This window comes from Micrasema longulum, unplaced genomic scaffold, assembly GCF_059751315.1.
Source record: "Micrasema longulum isolate JH-2025_06_02 unplaced genomic scaffold, ASM5975131v1 h1tg000708l, whole genome shotgun sequence".
Classification (NCBI taxonomy): domain Eukaryota; kingdom Metazoa; phylum Arthropoda; class Insecta; order Trichoptera; family Brachycentridae; genus Micrasema; species Micrasema longulum.
In genome coordinates, this window is record NW_028277904.1 from 76,999 (window position 1) to 94,314 (window position 17,316).

At 31.4% G+C, this 17,316-nt stretch overlaps 1 protein-coding gene across 1 annotated transcript in view; it reads left to right on the forward strand.

Annotated features, from left to right (window-relative positions):
• Positions 1–1,373: 1,373 nt before the first annotated feature.
• The window catches only part of LOC148279525 (zinc transporter ZIP11-like), a 58,343-nt gene continuing 42,400 nt past the window's right edge, over positions 1,374–17,316 (forward strand). The window contains exons 1-2 of the mRNA XM_088229780.1: positions 1,374–1,480; positions 4,922–5,080. Coding sequence (XP_088085906.1) covers positions 4,941–5,080 — 140 coding nt within the window. The 5' untranslated portion in view covers positions 1,374–1,480; positions 4,922–4,940. The remainder of the gene's footprint in view (positions 1,481–4,921; positions 5,081–17,316) is intronic.

A 17,316-nucleotide genomic window follows, 5' to 3' on the forward strand; every position in this document is an offset into this window, starting at 1 on the left:
AAAGGACATCACAGCAAACTCTGTAATCAATTTTCGTTTCGCATTTAGCGTATTTAATAAGATTGTATTAAAATTCCAGCATTAAGAAATCGACCTTTAGCAACGCAAGTATTAGCTACGTCTTTTTGGTGCATTTTAATTTCACGTCGGTTATCTTTTTGATCCTTATACTTTGTCATTTGTTTATGATTTTGCTCACTATAAATCAATGTTTATCGTAAACTGTTTTTTTGTCTAATTTATCGGTATTCTATATCTATCTATATTTATCGGTATTCGTAATGTGCGAAATATCACACGTTACGAATACCGATAAATATATGTGTAATGTTTTTTTAAAAAATAATTGTATTTTCTAAATCAGCATGGATGTTGTGGAGAAATGTTTTCATACATAACTTTTAAAATAAAATAATTCAAAAATATGTCTCCTCAAAAACGCGACATGTTTGACCTTGACAATTTTGACGTCAAGATTCGTATCAATTTTCTATCACTATTTAAACGGTGACGTATTAGGGGCGTGGCAAATGCAATGAACTGTATTCGCGGGAATTAAAAATTGTAATTAAAAAATCTTTTTATGCTACCAATAAGTACAAAAAAAATATTTTTTACTCGACAGTATTTCATAGACCCTTATTAATTTAAAAGTGTAAAAAAAGTAGTATTTCTCAATTGTCAATTATCATGAAGTCCATGCCCAAAAAATAAGCGTAAAAATATTCAGTCCACATTCTTACGTTCCCAGTTAGAGGACATTCTTTAGTGATTTCCCTGCATTAACGTACTCTCTAAATTGCTCGTTTGACAATCTTGATGAACGTATTTTGAGCATGACTTTTATCCATAAATTAGCAGCTCCGTGTCTTCATGCATAGTTGGTATTAGCCAACATCCACGCGGGAGTCCTAGTATTAACTCCCATAAACATCAAACGTTATGACCCACAATCAGACGGCTCAAATTGTTCGTTTCGTATTTTAATTTCGACTTCTCCTAACACTGTTTAATCATGCAGGTAAATGGGCATAACCGTTGCATTTTTATGTTCATATTGTGGGAAGAATATAAATATCTCTTTCTGTTGGAAACTTTCCACTCTTTGTCATCACATATCATATTGTCATTTTTTATTATGAAACGTCAGTCATGTTATTATTCGTACCCTATTCACAGTATTTATATCTGTATTGCTTCACAAATAATCATCTTTGTTGCGTTTATTATGGTTGTCTAAGATGGTGCATTTAATTGTATTCTTGCTTTCATTGTATTTTGTTGTTATTTTAATGTTTTTATTATATTATTTTTATACTCTTTTATTGTATTATATAATACGTTTAATGTGTCGACTAATTTTGTCTTTCTATCGTTTCAGAAATTTGGCAATTGGAATTGGGATTCAAAATTTCCCTGAAGGTCTGGCTGTAAGTCTTCCTCTCCAAGCGGCGGGTTTTTCTGTCTGGAGAAGTCTCTGGTAAGAATAAATTATTTTAACCGTTCCCACTTATAAACTATTGAAAAATAATTTGGTGAATCGTTTATGACAAATAAATTACCAAAATCTGTATAGAATAATGTACATATACATACATACCATATGATCAAAAATAAACGGAAATTTCCAATTTGAAATGCGCGCGCTGCACCAATTCGTATTTTTGCAGCCACGTTGACAGCACTTTTTTGACAATTTGTGAATGTTTGACGACGATCGGACGCTCAGTATTCCGTCAGCGTCTGTTTGAGTGAGTCGAAAAATTGTTGAAAAAACCTTTGAAGAATCGGTATGTCGAAAACACGGGCATACGAATGATATTTTCATAGAACAAAACAACCAATTTCCTTCGAGTACCTATTAGAAAACTCCAAAATTGATGTAGTCAAGTCCATCAGAGATTTAGGAGTTGTTTTGGACTATAAACTGACATACAACGAGCATATAGATAATACAGTAAATAAATCACTGAAATTACTTGGCTTCATTAACAGAATATCCTCTGATTTTACTAATGTCCGTACAATCAAAACTCTTTATTGCTCAACTGTTCGCCCTCTTCTTGAATATGCCTCAGTGGTCTGGTCTCCATTCTATGTCAATCGCATAAATCACATTGAATCAGTCCAACATCGCTTGCTTCGAAAAATAACGTGGATGCTTGGACTAGAGAGAGATAATTATTCTTATGCTGAAATAGAGTCAATGTTAAATATTTCTAGTCTACAAAAACGTAGAACTAATATTGACTCTATATATATGTTCGGCATACTAAATGGTATAATCGATGTTCCATCATTACTGGGACAAGTAAAATTCAATATTCCGACTCGTAGATTGAGAAACAATGAAGTACTGTTCATCGATCAGCATAGAACAAACTATGGCCAAAATCTCCAATGACCCGCCTTTGTCGTATTGTTAACTCAATACAGGATCTGGACTTTTTTGGTTTAAGTTTACAACGATTTAAACGAGCACTAAATAAATAGTCCAAATCTTGTCTCGATGTCCCTTATGTTTGTCAATGCTTCTTTCTTTTTTCTTTAAATGTTTTAAACTACTCTTTTATTGTAATATTTAAACCTTATAAATTGTATACATGGACAATGTCCGTTAATAAATAAATAAATAAATATAAGCGGTTCAATGACTTTCGTGAATGCTTAGATGATGATGAACATACTGGACGCCCAACAACGTCTGTTACCGAAGAAAATATCGAATTGGCAAAGCAAGTCGTGATGAAAAATCGATATGTACCAATCCGAGAGCTTGCTGTGCTATTAAGCATCTCATATGGATCGGCAGATCATATTTCGACCGATGTTTTGGGCACGAAACGCGTCGCTGCCGCGTTTGCGTGAAGCCATTCGTAAGAAAAGGTCCGATATGTGGAAGGACAATTCGTGGATTTTACACCACGATAATACGCCATCTCATTCAGCGTTGATTGTTTCGGAGTTTTTGGCCAAAAATTCGACTCATGTCATCAGCCAAGCACCGTATTCTTCAGACCAGGCCCCGTCTGACTTTTTTCTTTTCCCAATACTAAAATTGCCATTAAGAGGAACGCGCTTTGACACGATTGATGCCATAAAAGATAATTCTCCGCGAGAGTTAAAGGCCATATCTTTGCAGGCCTATAAAAAGTACAAGGACAATTGCATTAAGCGTTGGCATCAATTTACTCGTATCGTCGCAAATGGCGAGTATTTTGAAAGGTATAGTAAATACTTTTTTTGACAATGAAATTTGGCGTTTTTTTTGCCAAAATCCCGTTTATTTTTTATCGTAAGGTATATGCTATTTCTGAAATGCATTAAAAAAAATCCGTGTAATATTTATTAATTTAAAATACATATTACTATGTAGGTGCCCATGAGTCTTGTTTCTTATTTACTCTGGATGGAGTAGGCAAATGCATTATTTTTTGCCTCCGTTCTGCTTTACGTTGGAAATTTCTTTCATCGCTTCAAGAAACTTTTCCTTGTCTTTTAACGGACAAGAGGTGTTTGCTTATCTTGGTTCGAATCGTATGTCTTCGTTTCAAAAAAATATCCCAGTTTTTTGTAGGTAGATCTTGAATCATCATCGTTAACCGTGATACGTTTTATTACAGCTGCAGTGTTGATTTTTTACTGCGTCAAGGCGTATTGTAATTTAAAATTTGCATTTCCTACGCATATCAGTGCTAGTTGGATTTGAAGTTTTTGCCTCATACCAGCAGTCCTCGCTGTACTCGCGTGTTGTGTCTCGGCCGGCGGCCGTGCGAACTCCGCGCGGCGATCCCTCCCATGGTTCCCATAAGATGCGAACTGTTCACAATGGAATTATCCGTATAGTGCATGGGAAAGTCGATTTGCCACGATGCACGCAGACTGCTGCAGGTTCACACAGGAGATGGCTGTCAGAACAGTTATTTCCTCATACCTGTTCCACGACTATTTAGCACTTCGTTGACCCACTCCAAAATTAATCAATCGCACGCGTTCTACCGCACCAGTAAAGACTTCTGCTACTTTAGTACTACCAATGATTCTACTGATAAACTTGACCAATATACATGGCAAATTCAAACCTAATAAACAACGCCCCCTTTTTTAACTCAATTACATTTGTATTACATAGTAGGATTTGATCATCACTTATTTTTATAAAATTCCTCTACAAAAATGTTATCAATAACTTAAAGTTAAAATATTTTTAAAACGTATTAATTGGCCAACAAAGCAAGTAGAAAATAAGTTGACATTTTAATATTTAGTTGTCATTTTTATACCGGAGTACCTACCAATTTTATTTTTTGTAGATTTATTTTATGATTGATTAAATGCTTCAAATATGAAAAATCATTTCGTGGGTGACCTAAAATATAAGTATTTCGATAGTTTATACGTATTCTGTTTTAATTGTTTTCATTAATGTTTTTTTTTAGATTCAGGGCCAATAAAAAACAGACAAACGAATTGCTTAGCTTTTTTTACAAAATAAATAAAACCGTTATTTTTAAAAGCCTAACTCAAATTCAAAAGATTATTTAATTTTGAGGACTTTTAACATTGTAGAATAACGTATATCATATTTTTTGAATAACGGATCGGTTGACTTTAAACCGGATGACATCAGCAAATAATGAATTCTTGTAAACTAAATAATTAAAAAACGATTGAAAAATAAATCAATTTAAGAGTTTTCAATTTCTGAGCGGTCGATTTTGATTTCAATACATACGAAAGTTTTTAGGCGTTGCACCTATAAAATGTTTTTTTTTTGTTTCTTAAAACTACAAAAAAAAGTATTTTCTTTAATTGAATATTCTAGTTATTCAAAGTTTTTTATTATAATTACCTGCCTCACCGTGTAAGGATGTATCAAGGCATGAGTTCATTTATTGATTTTTGTATTCTTTATATCCAGGTACGGCCAGTTGAGCGGGATGGTGGAACCCGTGTTTGGGGTGCTAGGAGCGTTCGCTGTAGGGGTAGCCACCCCCGTATTGCCCTATGCACTTTCCTTCGCTGCCGGTGCCATGATTTACGTGGTTGCGGATGATATCATACCGGAAGCCAACATGGGGTAAGCTATATATGTAAAATATATATTTATTTTTTTTGCATATTTGTGAACAGATTATTAACATTTGTAAATAATAAAGAACTGTACACTGAGTATATTGAGAACTTGTCTACAAATAGAAAATATTGTGGAAAATTTAAATTAAAAAAATCAACTAATTTTTACCTAAAATTGATCAGAAGTCCTTATTAAGATAATTACTCAATTTTTTTTTTAGTTTTCTTATTAAAAAAAAAGATCTAAAATCTCTCGCACACTATATACTTTATGGATTGAAACGACAGTATGCCTGATGTCATAAAAATCCCACCCCCACAATATTTTCCGACCCTTATTTACGACACGGAATATAAACAAAGCCTTTCCGCTATTTGAGTACAGTTTTCAACCCTAAAACCTCTCGCTGCACTAACTCAAGTCGTATATGTGCGATCTTCAGAATAGTGCCATGCCAATGAATGTTTATATCCACCTAATATATATATTTGATCATAGCTCATTCACTATTCGAGCAGGCAGTTCCCAATTACTCGTTTAATGAATTCTATTACGTCACTTTCAAGATTTGCCGGATCCGTTAACCATAAAAAAACGACAAATTTGAATGCTATTCCTTTTTCGAAACCACTCACAGTCCCATCACCTAGCGCGAAGTCGGTGGTACGGGACAAGTGATGCGGATGTGCCGGCGTGGAATGCGACTACCATGGAATGTGACCCACTTTTCTCTGCTTTCTTCCCATAGCCAATAGGAATGCAGCTGAGATAGACGCGATTTTTTTTCCTTTTCTCTCGTTTCATTCTCTATTTTTTCAACACCGCGCCGCGCTGTCGGTGAATGTTCGGAAATCGGTTTCTCGGTTTGAACAGTTTATTGAGTACTTGGCGCCTTTTCCTTTGGCTTATTGGCTCCGACAGTTTTCTTTAAGAGTTTATTCAACTTCTCCTATCGGCCTTAACCCTTTGCAGCCGGAACGTAACCTTTATTTGTATTTTTGTAAATAATTAAATCTATTATTTAACAAGTATTCATCATGTTTATTTTATTTATTTGTAAGGTATCCAAAATAAAGATTCAATTGTAAGTTTATTTTTTAATATACAAGATGACGCGTATTGTCCTCTTAGCACATTTTTAAACTAACTTAAATATTTAAATAGTCATCATTTTATGCTAAAAATAATTGTTTTTTAATTCATAATGTGTTATAAATGATAAGATAATTAAAGAAGATAATGATTATTCTTGTACTTTAATAAATTAAAATTTAAAATGGATTTTTTTGCCAAAACATACCAATCAATTATCAATCACGCTGGAACCCTAAATAATATTCCGAAACAAGTAATTCTTTAAAACAAACTCAAGTGGTCTAAGAACAAAGTGTTTGATTAATTATAAAGTTATATTTGTATATAACCACTTACCGACTTTTCTATGTCTACCGGTTTCGAGACGTACCCGACTCGATATTTAAAAAATAAAAAATAAAAAACAAATGTATTAAAATAGAAGTTAGATTACAACAAGTCTTGCAGCTTCTGAGCGCATGGACGGTTGGAATTCTAGACCCCAATTACTTAATTTGGAAATTTAATAGTTGAAAAAATTTATCTATTGAAGCTAGATTACTAATCGACTTGCAACTGCAAAGTGCATAGATGAGTGATTCTAGCAACTTAAATTTGTACCAATAATTATACAACAAATTTACAAAAATAAACACTGAGCATAATAGTAAATTTGTTAAGTGTCATGCTAAAAAGTAAACAATAAAAAACTAAACAGATAAAGCACCGTTTCAACAATATGGATAATATAACAGATAAAAAATATTCGAAGGGTAGCTTTCGTAGATTTTGGGTAGTCACTAGACACTGTCGCACATGTGCAAACACATGTTGTTTGCTAAATTCCTGGAAGATAGGTGTAGTTGCCGGAGGGGTGAAAGGTGCCTATTGTTTCAACGACTTTGTATCCATTTTAGTCTGTATTATTTCGTTTTATAATGGGTATGCGAAATTTCTGATGAATTTTGTATATATTTATGTGGAAAAACATAAAATTTTTAACTCGGTAGGTGGAGCGGTAGGTATCGCCGATTATCGGAGTTGGCAGTGAACCTGTTGAGGATCTTAATTTTTTTAACTACATATTTGTTTGTTTACAAAATCAGCATTTTATCTGTATGTTTTTTTATTATTGCCAGCGTAACTAGTTCTAGTCTAATTTTCCGAATTTTCTCTCTATATGTGGTTCTTTTGTCACAATTCCAGAACCTTCTCGCGGTTCTTTTGTCACAATTCCAGAACCTTCTCGCGGGTCGGGCGTATTTAGAAAAACCTTTTTAGGTTTATTTGTTTTCTGCTTGTTTGGTTAAGTTATTCAACGTCCAGTGGGAAGAGGGGGTGGCGGGAAGGGGAGGGGGACAGAGGCACAAAGCAGAGCGCTTGCATCTAAAGCCAATCAATATTGATAGAAGGTTAGGCTGACTTTATTATTTGAGAACAGCATTCTTCTAAAGGAGTACCGGGCAGGCTCACATGTGTTTCTCCGATACTTGAATGATATAATTGTTCCGGCAATGTAAACCGTACGGCGCGGAATGCGCACAGCGCACAGAATGGAATTGGACCCTTAAAAGTTGGCAAAAATTATTTCAGTTGGCATGTTTTATCGTAACAATATAACATTTAAAGGAGAAAACAACATTTCCTTTTTATGTTTTATAAGTATTTTTTTCTTCAGTAAGATTTTTTTAAACGTTAAAAAGTATCAGTATGTTTCTTTTTGGGTGATACCGTGTGTGTTGGATTTGTTCCGACGTTTCAGCTACCATTGCGGGAGCCATCTTCAGGGTAAACTGAGTGTTTTGTAGAAAAAACTTTTTTTTTTAGTTTAGTTTGAACCCGTCGTCTTTCTTTGTGTTATTTGGGTGTCTGTGTATTTCAATTGCCTCTTTTATTATTCGTGTACTGTAATTACTGGGTTTATGTAAACTTTTAGGAATTCAATACACACGGTATCACCCAAAAAAGAAACATATTAAAACAGTTAAAAAGTATATTTTTAATACTATTCACATTATGCAATTAGTCAAAGAAACATTTATCGCATGGATTTCTTCATGTATTTTTTCTTTATCTTCGCCTTTGGTTTAAGTTTGGTTTGTCCACTTATTGCCGCTTCGAAGTTAAAAATGCAGAATTATCGCAATAAGCTATTTTATACGTGAATAAAACACCGAAGTCCACTTTGTTTTGATGCAAAAAACATCAATTGTCCCAGATACGCTATTTTAATTTGTTCCATAATTATTAAAATTATTAAAATTATTATTATTTTAGATTAAAAGGTCTTTAAACATTGAAATTATCTCATTTGGTTCAAAAGTTATGACGTGGAAATCGCGCCATCACAAAATCTTGTTTCCTTAACATTTCATTAAATGTGACATCCGTGGTTTATCCTTTAATCTATAGATATGTATTTAAGACAAAATGTTTTTTTTTTTTTTTTCAAAAACTGGTATTTTTTTTTTCCACCTAAATGTAGGTATTCATTGACAAATTAACCTAATAATATTGTTAATATTTAAAGCATTAACTTGGTCTAACATTTTACTAAATGTTTTTAAATTTTGGTATATAACCACTTACCGACTTTTCTATGTCTACCAGTTTCGAGACGTACCCGCCCCTTCGTCAAGACACCATTTTTTTATTTTTGTTTTTCACAATAAACATAAGTGATAAAACAGAGTATTAAAAAAATAAAGCATAAAATCATAGTAATGAAATACATATTAATAGTAAAAATAGTTAACAAAAAATCCCACAAAGGCATGGCCTGTTCGTGGGTATATAAGAAAATGTTCATGAATTTTTGCTTATATAATAAAATATGGACAGTTATAATATTTTTGTGTAACATAAGAAAGAAAAAATAAAATATTCTGTAAAATTAAATGGTATTTTTTTTATAGTAATTAAAAAGAAAATAAAAAATATTTAAAAAAACACAAAAATATTCCTTATTGTAGATATATACTATAGAAAAAAGAGTAAATATCTTAAGTTTGAATCCAGGATAGTGCGTGTTTTTTTAAAGAAGGAAAATTTTGAACGTTTGGGATCAATGAAATATTTTCAGTAAAAAAAGAATTAAACATTTTTGGGCCTGTAAAATATACATGTCTCTGTGCGAGCCTCGTTTTACCTTGTGGTATTTCTAACACACGATTCCTTCTTTGACTTGATCTATTTGAATTACTTTGAATAAATTTTGGGTTCTTAAATATATATTTAAACATTGAAAACAATATATTTGTCTCAGGTCTAAGAGTTTAGCTTCTTGAAATAATTGGAAAGAGAGAAAAGTGCGATTTTTGTGAAGCATTATTTTTAATAGAAATTTTTGAACAGTTTCTATTGGTTTAATATGATTGTTGTAAGTTCCCCCCAATCCAATTATTTAATAGGAAAGCAATGACTGTACAAGTGCATAATATACCATTTTAATCGTATTTAGATAACTAAACCAACATGCAAAACCCGCAATACACCTTCACTATAGTTGTTGCACAAATATATAAAATCAATACGACATGCATTTTAATAAGCACATGCACTGATTAGGACAAACATGCACTAATTAAATTTTGGAAATATTATATGTTGTTTGAGAGATAGTTGGAAAGAGCAAAGGGGATAGAGGGAGGGGGTGTTGGGTACGTCTCGAAACCGGTAAACATAGAAAAGTCGGTAAGTGGTTATATACAAATATTTAATATCATTTAGTAGCCTAATAATCGTTTGCGTTTACAACAGAGCATGAAAGTGCTTGGCAGTATAAATACTATTAAAAATGTTATGTTTCAAAAACAAAAAAAATACGCTTAGTTTACGAATGTCAATAAAATAAGACTTCTTTTATGATGTTTAATTTTATTTAACACGTAAATAAAACATGCATTAGTTTATAAGTTCCCTATAGTATATATTGTTTACGCATCTTAGTAAAAAAGCTTCATTAAACGGCCCCAGGATTTTCACGCGACAGTTGTCCAGCTCTGACTGAATTTGCTTAGAAACAAAAGAAAATAACAAGCCGGAATTGTTTTCTCGCTAAATCTAAGATATAAATAAAATATTTTTTTATAAATAATGTTTATTGCCAGCAGAGGTTCCGTATCGCTCCGTGTAGCGGTCGCGGCGGAGGTAGTACTGCGCAGTGCGCAGTGCGAGGGGCGTGCGCGGGCGCGCGCACGTGTCACGCGCGCTGCGAGCCCCGGATTCCCGCAAAGGGCGCGTTATTTTACCGCCTTCGGTTTTATTCGGTTTCAGGGTGTGAAAAATGACGCAAAAAAATAGATACCTGACTCGGATAATAGATAGCGAACACTTGACCAATTGACCATATTGTGCCTAAATTTGCACTACCATGACGAACGAGCATTCCCAAAATCTTTAATTTTCTGCCTAAATATAGCACTAGCCACACAAAAACGCTTATTCAATCAAATGGTAAAACTTTGAAATATTCACTTTTTTTAACCGTTCATATAGGCTCCAATTATGATATGAATTATAAAAAACACTAGCTTAGCTTCGCTCATGTGGTATTAAGGATACATTCTTTAGATAATTAATTAGTTGTGTCGTTTATAAATAATAGTTTTCTCGATGGGATGATATATTTATTTTGTTCATTAACGCCCAAAAGGCATTTACAAAAAATAAAAATAAAGTACACGCTAACATACTAAATAATTAACACAGAATATACAGAAAAAATATGTGAAATTAGTTAGAAAGGATATAATAAAAAGTTTTACAAAGTAACAAAAAAAAAACAATAATAACAAAGGTAGAAAAAACAGTAAGCGTATAAACAAAAAATGCAAAGCTTATGAAATATGGTCTTCTAACTATCGCTATGAAAGAAATACAATGATCCGTTAGTCTGTGGTGACGTAGCATCGTTATTCTGTTCACAAAATCAAAATACTACTTTAAAAACAATACGAAAAGCAAACCAAACTAACCACAGATAAAGCACGTCAATTATTTCAGGGTGAAAAATAAGTATCCCATTTTATTTCGCACTTCTCAATAGCACAAACAAACGTACTTTCGCATTTATAATATTAGTATTAGCATATTGCAACAGAGATGAAGAAAATTTTAGAGAAGGTAATATAAAAGTCTAGTAATATAAAAAATATTTTGCGGCTTAATTCATTAGTATGAGCTCGCCAGCATAGATGTTCATCCATTAGTACTCCTAGATTTTTTATAGATTTCCTGTATTGAATATTAGTACCATTGATATTAATAGGATTAAGAGAAGATACGTCTAACTTACTAAGTAATCTTCGACAACCCGCAAACATAATATGTGTTTTAGATGGATTTATAGGTAAACTATTCTTTTTTGTCCACGTTGACACGCGATTTAGTGTATTAGACATAGATTATATTGCTTCGTTGGTGTTTTCAGGCCTGCATCGAAAACATAGTTGTAAGTCTTTTGCATAGAGATGATATAAACAATAATGTTTATAACCTAAGATTGTGTCAAATTTGATTTATAAATGAACGCCACTTTGGTTTTCATTACTATGGGAAGTCAACAGACTTACCTTCATTTAATACTTTTACGTAACCGCAACCTTTGGAATAAGTTGGCTAGGGTTTTGTACGGCATCCATCTTTAAGCCTCTCATAATTTCACACAAATTATTGAGAATATTATTTCTTTAGCATTTTTCGAATATATGACCTTTTTTCTCTCTTTTTAAAAAATTAAATGTAAACCAAATGTTTGAGTTTCCTGTTCATCATATTGATGTGCCATATATTTGTTTTTTTTAAAATTATTACAATGTTTATGATCTTATTTAATATTTGTGGTGATACATTTATGGATGTGCCAACGAGTTAACACATTCGTAAATGTGCATAAAGGCCTCAACAAATGTGGAATAAACTGGAAGTCAAAAAATAAATAAATTTGTCCATAAATCAAAATTGATTTTCCTCTATGAAAATATGTATTTTTGTATAAAATTATATATATATATATATATTTGAAGTATCGTCATTTACTTTATTGACAATTAAAGATAACTCTGTTAACTACCCATTGTAATCAAGGCCCATGTGTCACTGAGCTGAACTAATACAACATGGAAAATAATTACATTAAATTTAAGAATGGCTCGAGAGGAAACAATATACAATATAAAAAAAGTGTTATCGTTTATTTTTTAACTGTCGTGATTTGTATTGATTTCAAAAATTCATTTTCCTGTTTATTTTTCCGATAATAATAATAATATTCTTAAACGTGTATGTATTTTTTTTCAAAAGCGTTTTTATGTATTTTAAATAATTTCAGGCCAGTTGCACCATAAAAAGTTCAGTTTAATAAAGTTTAAAATTGAATAATTGTTGCATTTACGTCAGACTTTTTTTATGCAACTGACCCCTAATGACGCAGTTTTTATATAACATAAATATAACCTGTTGACAAAATAGCTTAGAATGTTTTAACTAGACCAAATGAGGAAATTATGTGCAACGGGAAATTGGACATAAAAATCCTTCGTCGCGCGGTAAAAATTAGGGCTTTAATTGTATGGCAATATTTCTCGAAAATATATGAAAAAAATAATAAAAACGAACTGCTTTGTTTGTACAAGTTCTTATGAATCAACCAATGATAGGGTGTTGTAACATATATTTATGGTTTTCGGGAAGCCGACTTACCAATCAGCAGAACTCTTCGTCAGAACTTGTGACGTCACAGGTGGAGTAATTTTAAAATAACTGTAGTTTGAAAAATCCCACCGCTAATAATACGATACATGAAAATAAAAATATATGTTTTGGCTTAATTTGATGGTCTATTATCAAATAAAAAATATTTTAAAGAAACCCCTAACCCATTATGTGATTATGTAATAAAACAATACAAAAAAATATATACACATATATATATTTGTTGTTTAACGATAAGAACAGTAAAGTTAGAAAGTAAGGTAGGAAGTACCTATCCATTCTACTGATCATTTACCTTTTTTTAAAAAAAAATTAAGTTGCTAAGCAAATTGCCTAATGTCAGGCGCAACTCTATTTAAAAACCGTTAGGGGTCGTTTTAATTTGTCTTGTAAATTCAAATAATTTGTAAGAAAAACGTACTTAAAAGAAAACGAGGGAAAGAACAGTAGTCTCATCAAATGAAATAATTATTCATTTGATTGTTTAAAAACTCTTTTCATAAATTAAATACATAAATTACCCCAATTAAATACTAAGGTAATCGAATTCATTTATGATACTTTCGATGTCTTTAGATATGAAATAAATTGCTTATCAATAAAAAATACAACAAACAATGAACTCACTCCACTTGTTAATAAATGAAATGGTTTGAATCTAAGTAATTTTTAAATGACTTTATTTACACCTTTGAATAATTTATTTGTACCTTAGAAAACCTTTTTAATTCCTTGAAATAAGTCATGTTCTTTGTAAATAGGATAATAACTTAACTATTCTTGTAAGTATGTATAACAACATTTGTTTCAAAGAGAGAAATATTTATTTTTTTTAATGTGGATTTTTTTATTTTTATATCGTATTATATATTTTCTGCTTTACAAAACTGTTTTTTATAAATATTATTATCTCATTGATTCCACATTTCCTAATAAGCAAAATTATATCCATTTTTTTTATTATTTTATTCAATCAAATGTGTTCTACATTTATAAAATCAAATATGTAATATTTTTTACGTGATTCCCTTAGCGTTTAGAAATTTGAAGTATTTATCAGGATTTGCGATTAAAAAAGGTTAAAATTCTTTATTCCGCTTTGATTGGGGTAAAATATTCATACGGATTAGAAAAACGTGTATACATTTTAGATGTTGGTATCAGACGCCGTCATCTTTCTGTCCTATCGGCCCTTTTTCTGCCATAATTTAGGCACCCTAAATTACCTTAGAGCCCCCTTTAAGTTTGCTTCGACGAAATTCGCGCGATTGTTTGCGAAAACTAGATTTTATTTGGCAACTACAGGTAACAATAGGTGGAACAACAATTACTCGGACATCTGCTTCTCTATTGTCCTGAAACAGGATATCTTGGACAAAGGACAAAGGATATCTTCTGGGATCGAAATTTCCGTCTTGCCAGTAGCAACCAAATGTTAAAAATACATCATAATAATTACCGTTTTAAAATATTGACGATCTTTCAAAAAACCTCTATCAAGAACTCCCAATTTCCTTTTTATTCATGTTTATTATTTCAATCTAAAAAATGAAAGAAAAGCCATCTTCAGGAGGGATGTTCAAAATTGGATTTTGTCTAGGGGACGAGACGATTGCAGGAGACTGCTGCGAGACATCGCATATATATTTTTTACCTTTAATCAAAATATGGTGCATACATAGTGAGTGCTGTGTGTTGTTCAGATAGTGATATGGGATTGTTATTTATGTTATATTTTTAATATCTTTAAAAATGTTTGATTCAAATTTCCACTAAGTTGTATTTCAGCTTGACACAGAGCTTTTGGTCTCATCGAACTCGAGATATGTTAAAATCATCTTGAAATAATTGTTAATAAACTGGGATATTTAACCTATGTGTTCAAACGGTAAAATATTTACGCCCAGCTAAATACTATTAAAATGGTATATAATGAACTTGTACAGTCATCGCTTTCCTATGGTATAATTGGATGAGGGGGAGCTTATAACAACCATATTTAACCATTAGAGACTGTTCAAAAATTTATCTCAAAAATAATGCTTCACAAAAATCGCACTTTTCCCTCTTTCCAATTACTCCAAGAAACTAAACTTTTAGATATAAGACAAATATTTTGTTTTCAATGTTAAAAATATATATTTTAAAACCAAAATGTATTTACAAGTAATTTAAATAGATCAAGTCAAAGAAGGAACGTGTGTTAAAAATACCACACGAGGCTAGCACAGAGACATGCATATTTTATAGGCCCAAATTTTTTTTTGCTGATAATATTTCATTGATCCCAAACTTTCAAAATTTTCCTTCTTTTAAGAAACACGCGCTATCCTGGATTCAAACTCAAGATATCAACCCTTTTTTTCTATGATATATTTTGTTGTCCTTTAATAATAAGGAATATTTTAAAGTTTAAATGAAAAAATTTTTTTTTTAATTACTATATAATAAAAAAGTACCCTTTAATCTTTTACATAATATTTTCTTTTCTCTTTCTTATGTTACATCTTAGCAAAAATTATTATCGAAGCAAAAATTCATAAACATTTCTTGTATACCCACGAACAGGCCATGCTTTTGTGGGATTTTTTGTTTACTATTTTTACTGTTAATATGTATTTCATTGCTATGTTAAAATCCTTTATTTTTTGTATACTCTGTTTTACCTCTTATGTATATTGTAAATATATATATATATATATATATATATATATATGTACGTACTGTTGTGATGAAGTAAATAAATTATTTGACCACGATTTTTTTTAAAGAATTCTTTAAACATAAATAAAAAAATTAAGCTAAAATTCGAGAACAATTGCGAAGTGAGTGGGACAAATAAAGAATAAAATAATATTTTATTAAGGTTCACAGGCATGGGTCGGGTCATATCTGGTATAAGCTGTGTTTATTTTATTTTATTTTATTTATTTACTAACGGACATTGTCCATGTGTTAATTATATTCATTCAATATGTTATAATTAAATGAAACATAACTAAGCAAACACAGATTTAAATTATGATGCAAAAGCCAAGAAACCTAAAAATTTACCTCATTTTGTGACAGGAAGTCTCCTATCTGGTGGATAATTTCAGGATCAAGGATGAAGAGGAGTGATGATGTGTTTTATAGGGTAAGAATATTTTTTTAAGGAAGAATACATTCTATACCCGTCTCTTATTGGGCAACCAAAGAATACGTGGTATGAAGTCTCGTGGTCCAGACCACATTCACGCCATCGACTTCCCACAACATTAATTTTGCACCGGAGGCTACTTGTGCAACAGTGACCAATGCGTAACCTACTAATATTAGTGATTAATTTCTTGACAGGTTTGTTGAATGGAACCAAGGGAATTTGGAATTCTCTCTCGAATGTTTTCATAGAATACTCCCTTACATTTGGAAGTGTATTCCCACTGAGCATTCCATCGACCTTTTGCCTGAGAAATACACACACGATAGTCGAGAAGACGAGAAACATCTATCAAAGCCGCCCTTGCCAGTTCAAAATATTGTAATTTAACTTTTTTTAACACATTTTTTAATGCAATAAGCCCTTAGTGTATGTAAATGACAATTTCGGAAAAAAGAAAATAATACTCCTGTTTTGCTTGGTGATTTAAAATACATTATAATAGTAGTAACACCAGTCAATGACAGGTCATAAGCCATGTAAATAGTGTAAATGTCTTTATTTCCACATTTTACAATAATTCTTTCATCTTAATTGAGATATCCATAAAAAAGATATTTACTTCATCTCTGTTGAAATATTGGATTCTTTAGAAAAAAATCGTATTTATTGGTTGAGAAGTCAAGAAAAATCGAAAATCAAAAATAACTCAAAGCTTGTAAATGTACTCAAAGTGTAGGCAGTATTAATCCGAAAGAATGGTCGATCGCATAAATATAGAATATTGCTATAAGCAATATATATATATATATATATATATTTATAAACTTCATGAAAAAGTCAACAGATGTCGCCTGTGAGGTTACGTCACCTAATGTGATATGACGCCTGCTTTAATAAAATATACAACTTCTGAAAATTGTGTGGATGTGGAAAGCACAAATATTAGGCAGAACGGTGAATGTTACACATGTATAGTATTCACTTAACCCAGCCAATGACATATTAAAGCTCTGTAAATGCATAGACTTTCATATTTTTAACAGATTCATTTCTGTTGAAAAAATATTTAATATTTATTAAAGGTATAAAAGGAATATTTTTGATTTCCTTTTATGAAACTTTTATTATTAAATAATTTATTTCGATTGCGAGCTCCATTCTAAAATTAAATTATGTTTTAAGAATTACTTATAAAGCCTAAAACCTAACAGGATATTCATCCAAAATGAACAGATTCTTGAGCATGTCAGCAGTGAAAATATTTTTAATTAGTCATTAAATATTGTCATCTTACTAATACTATTATGAA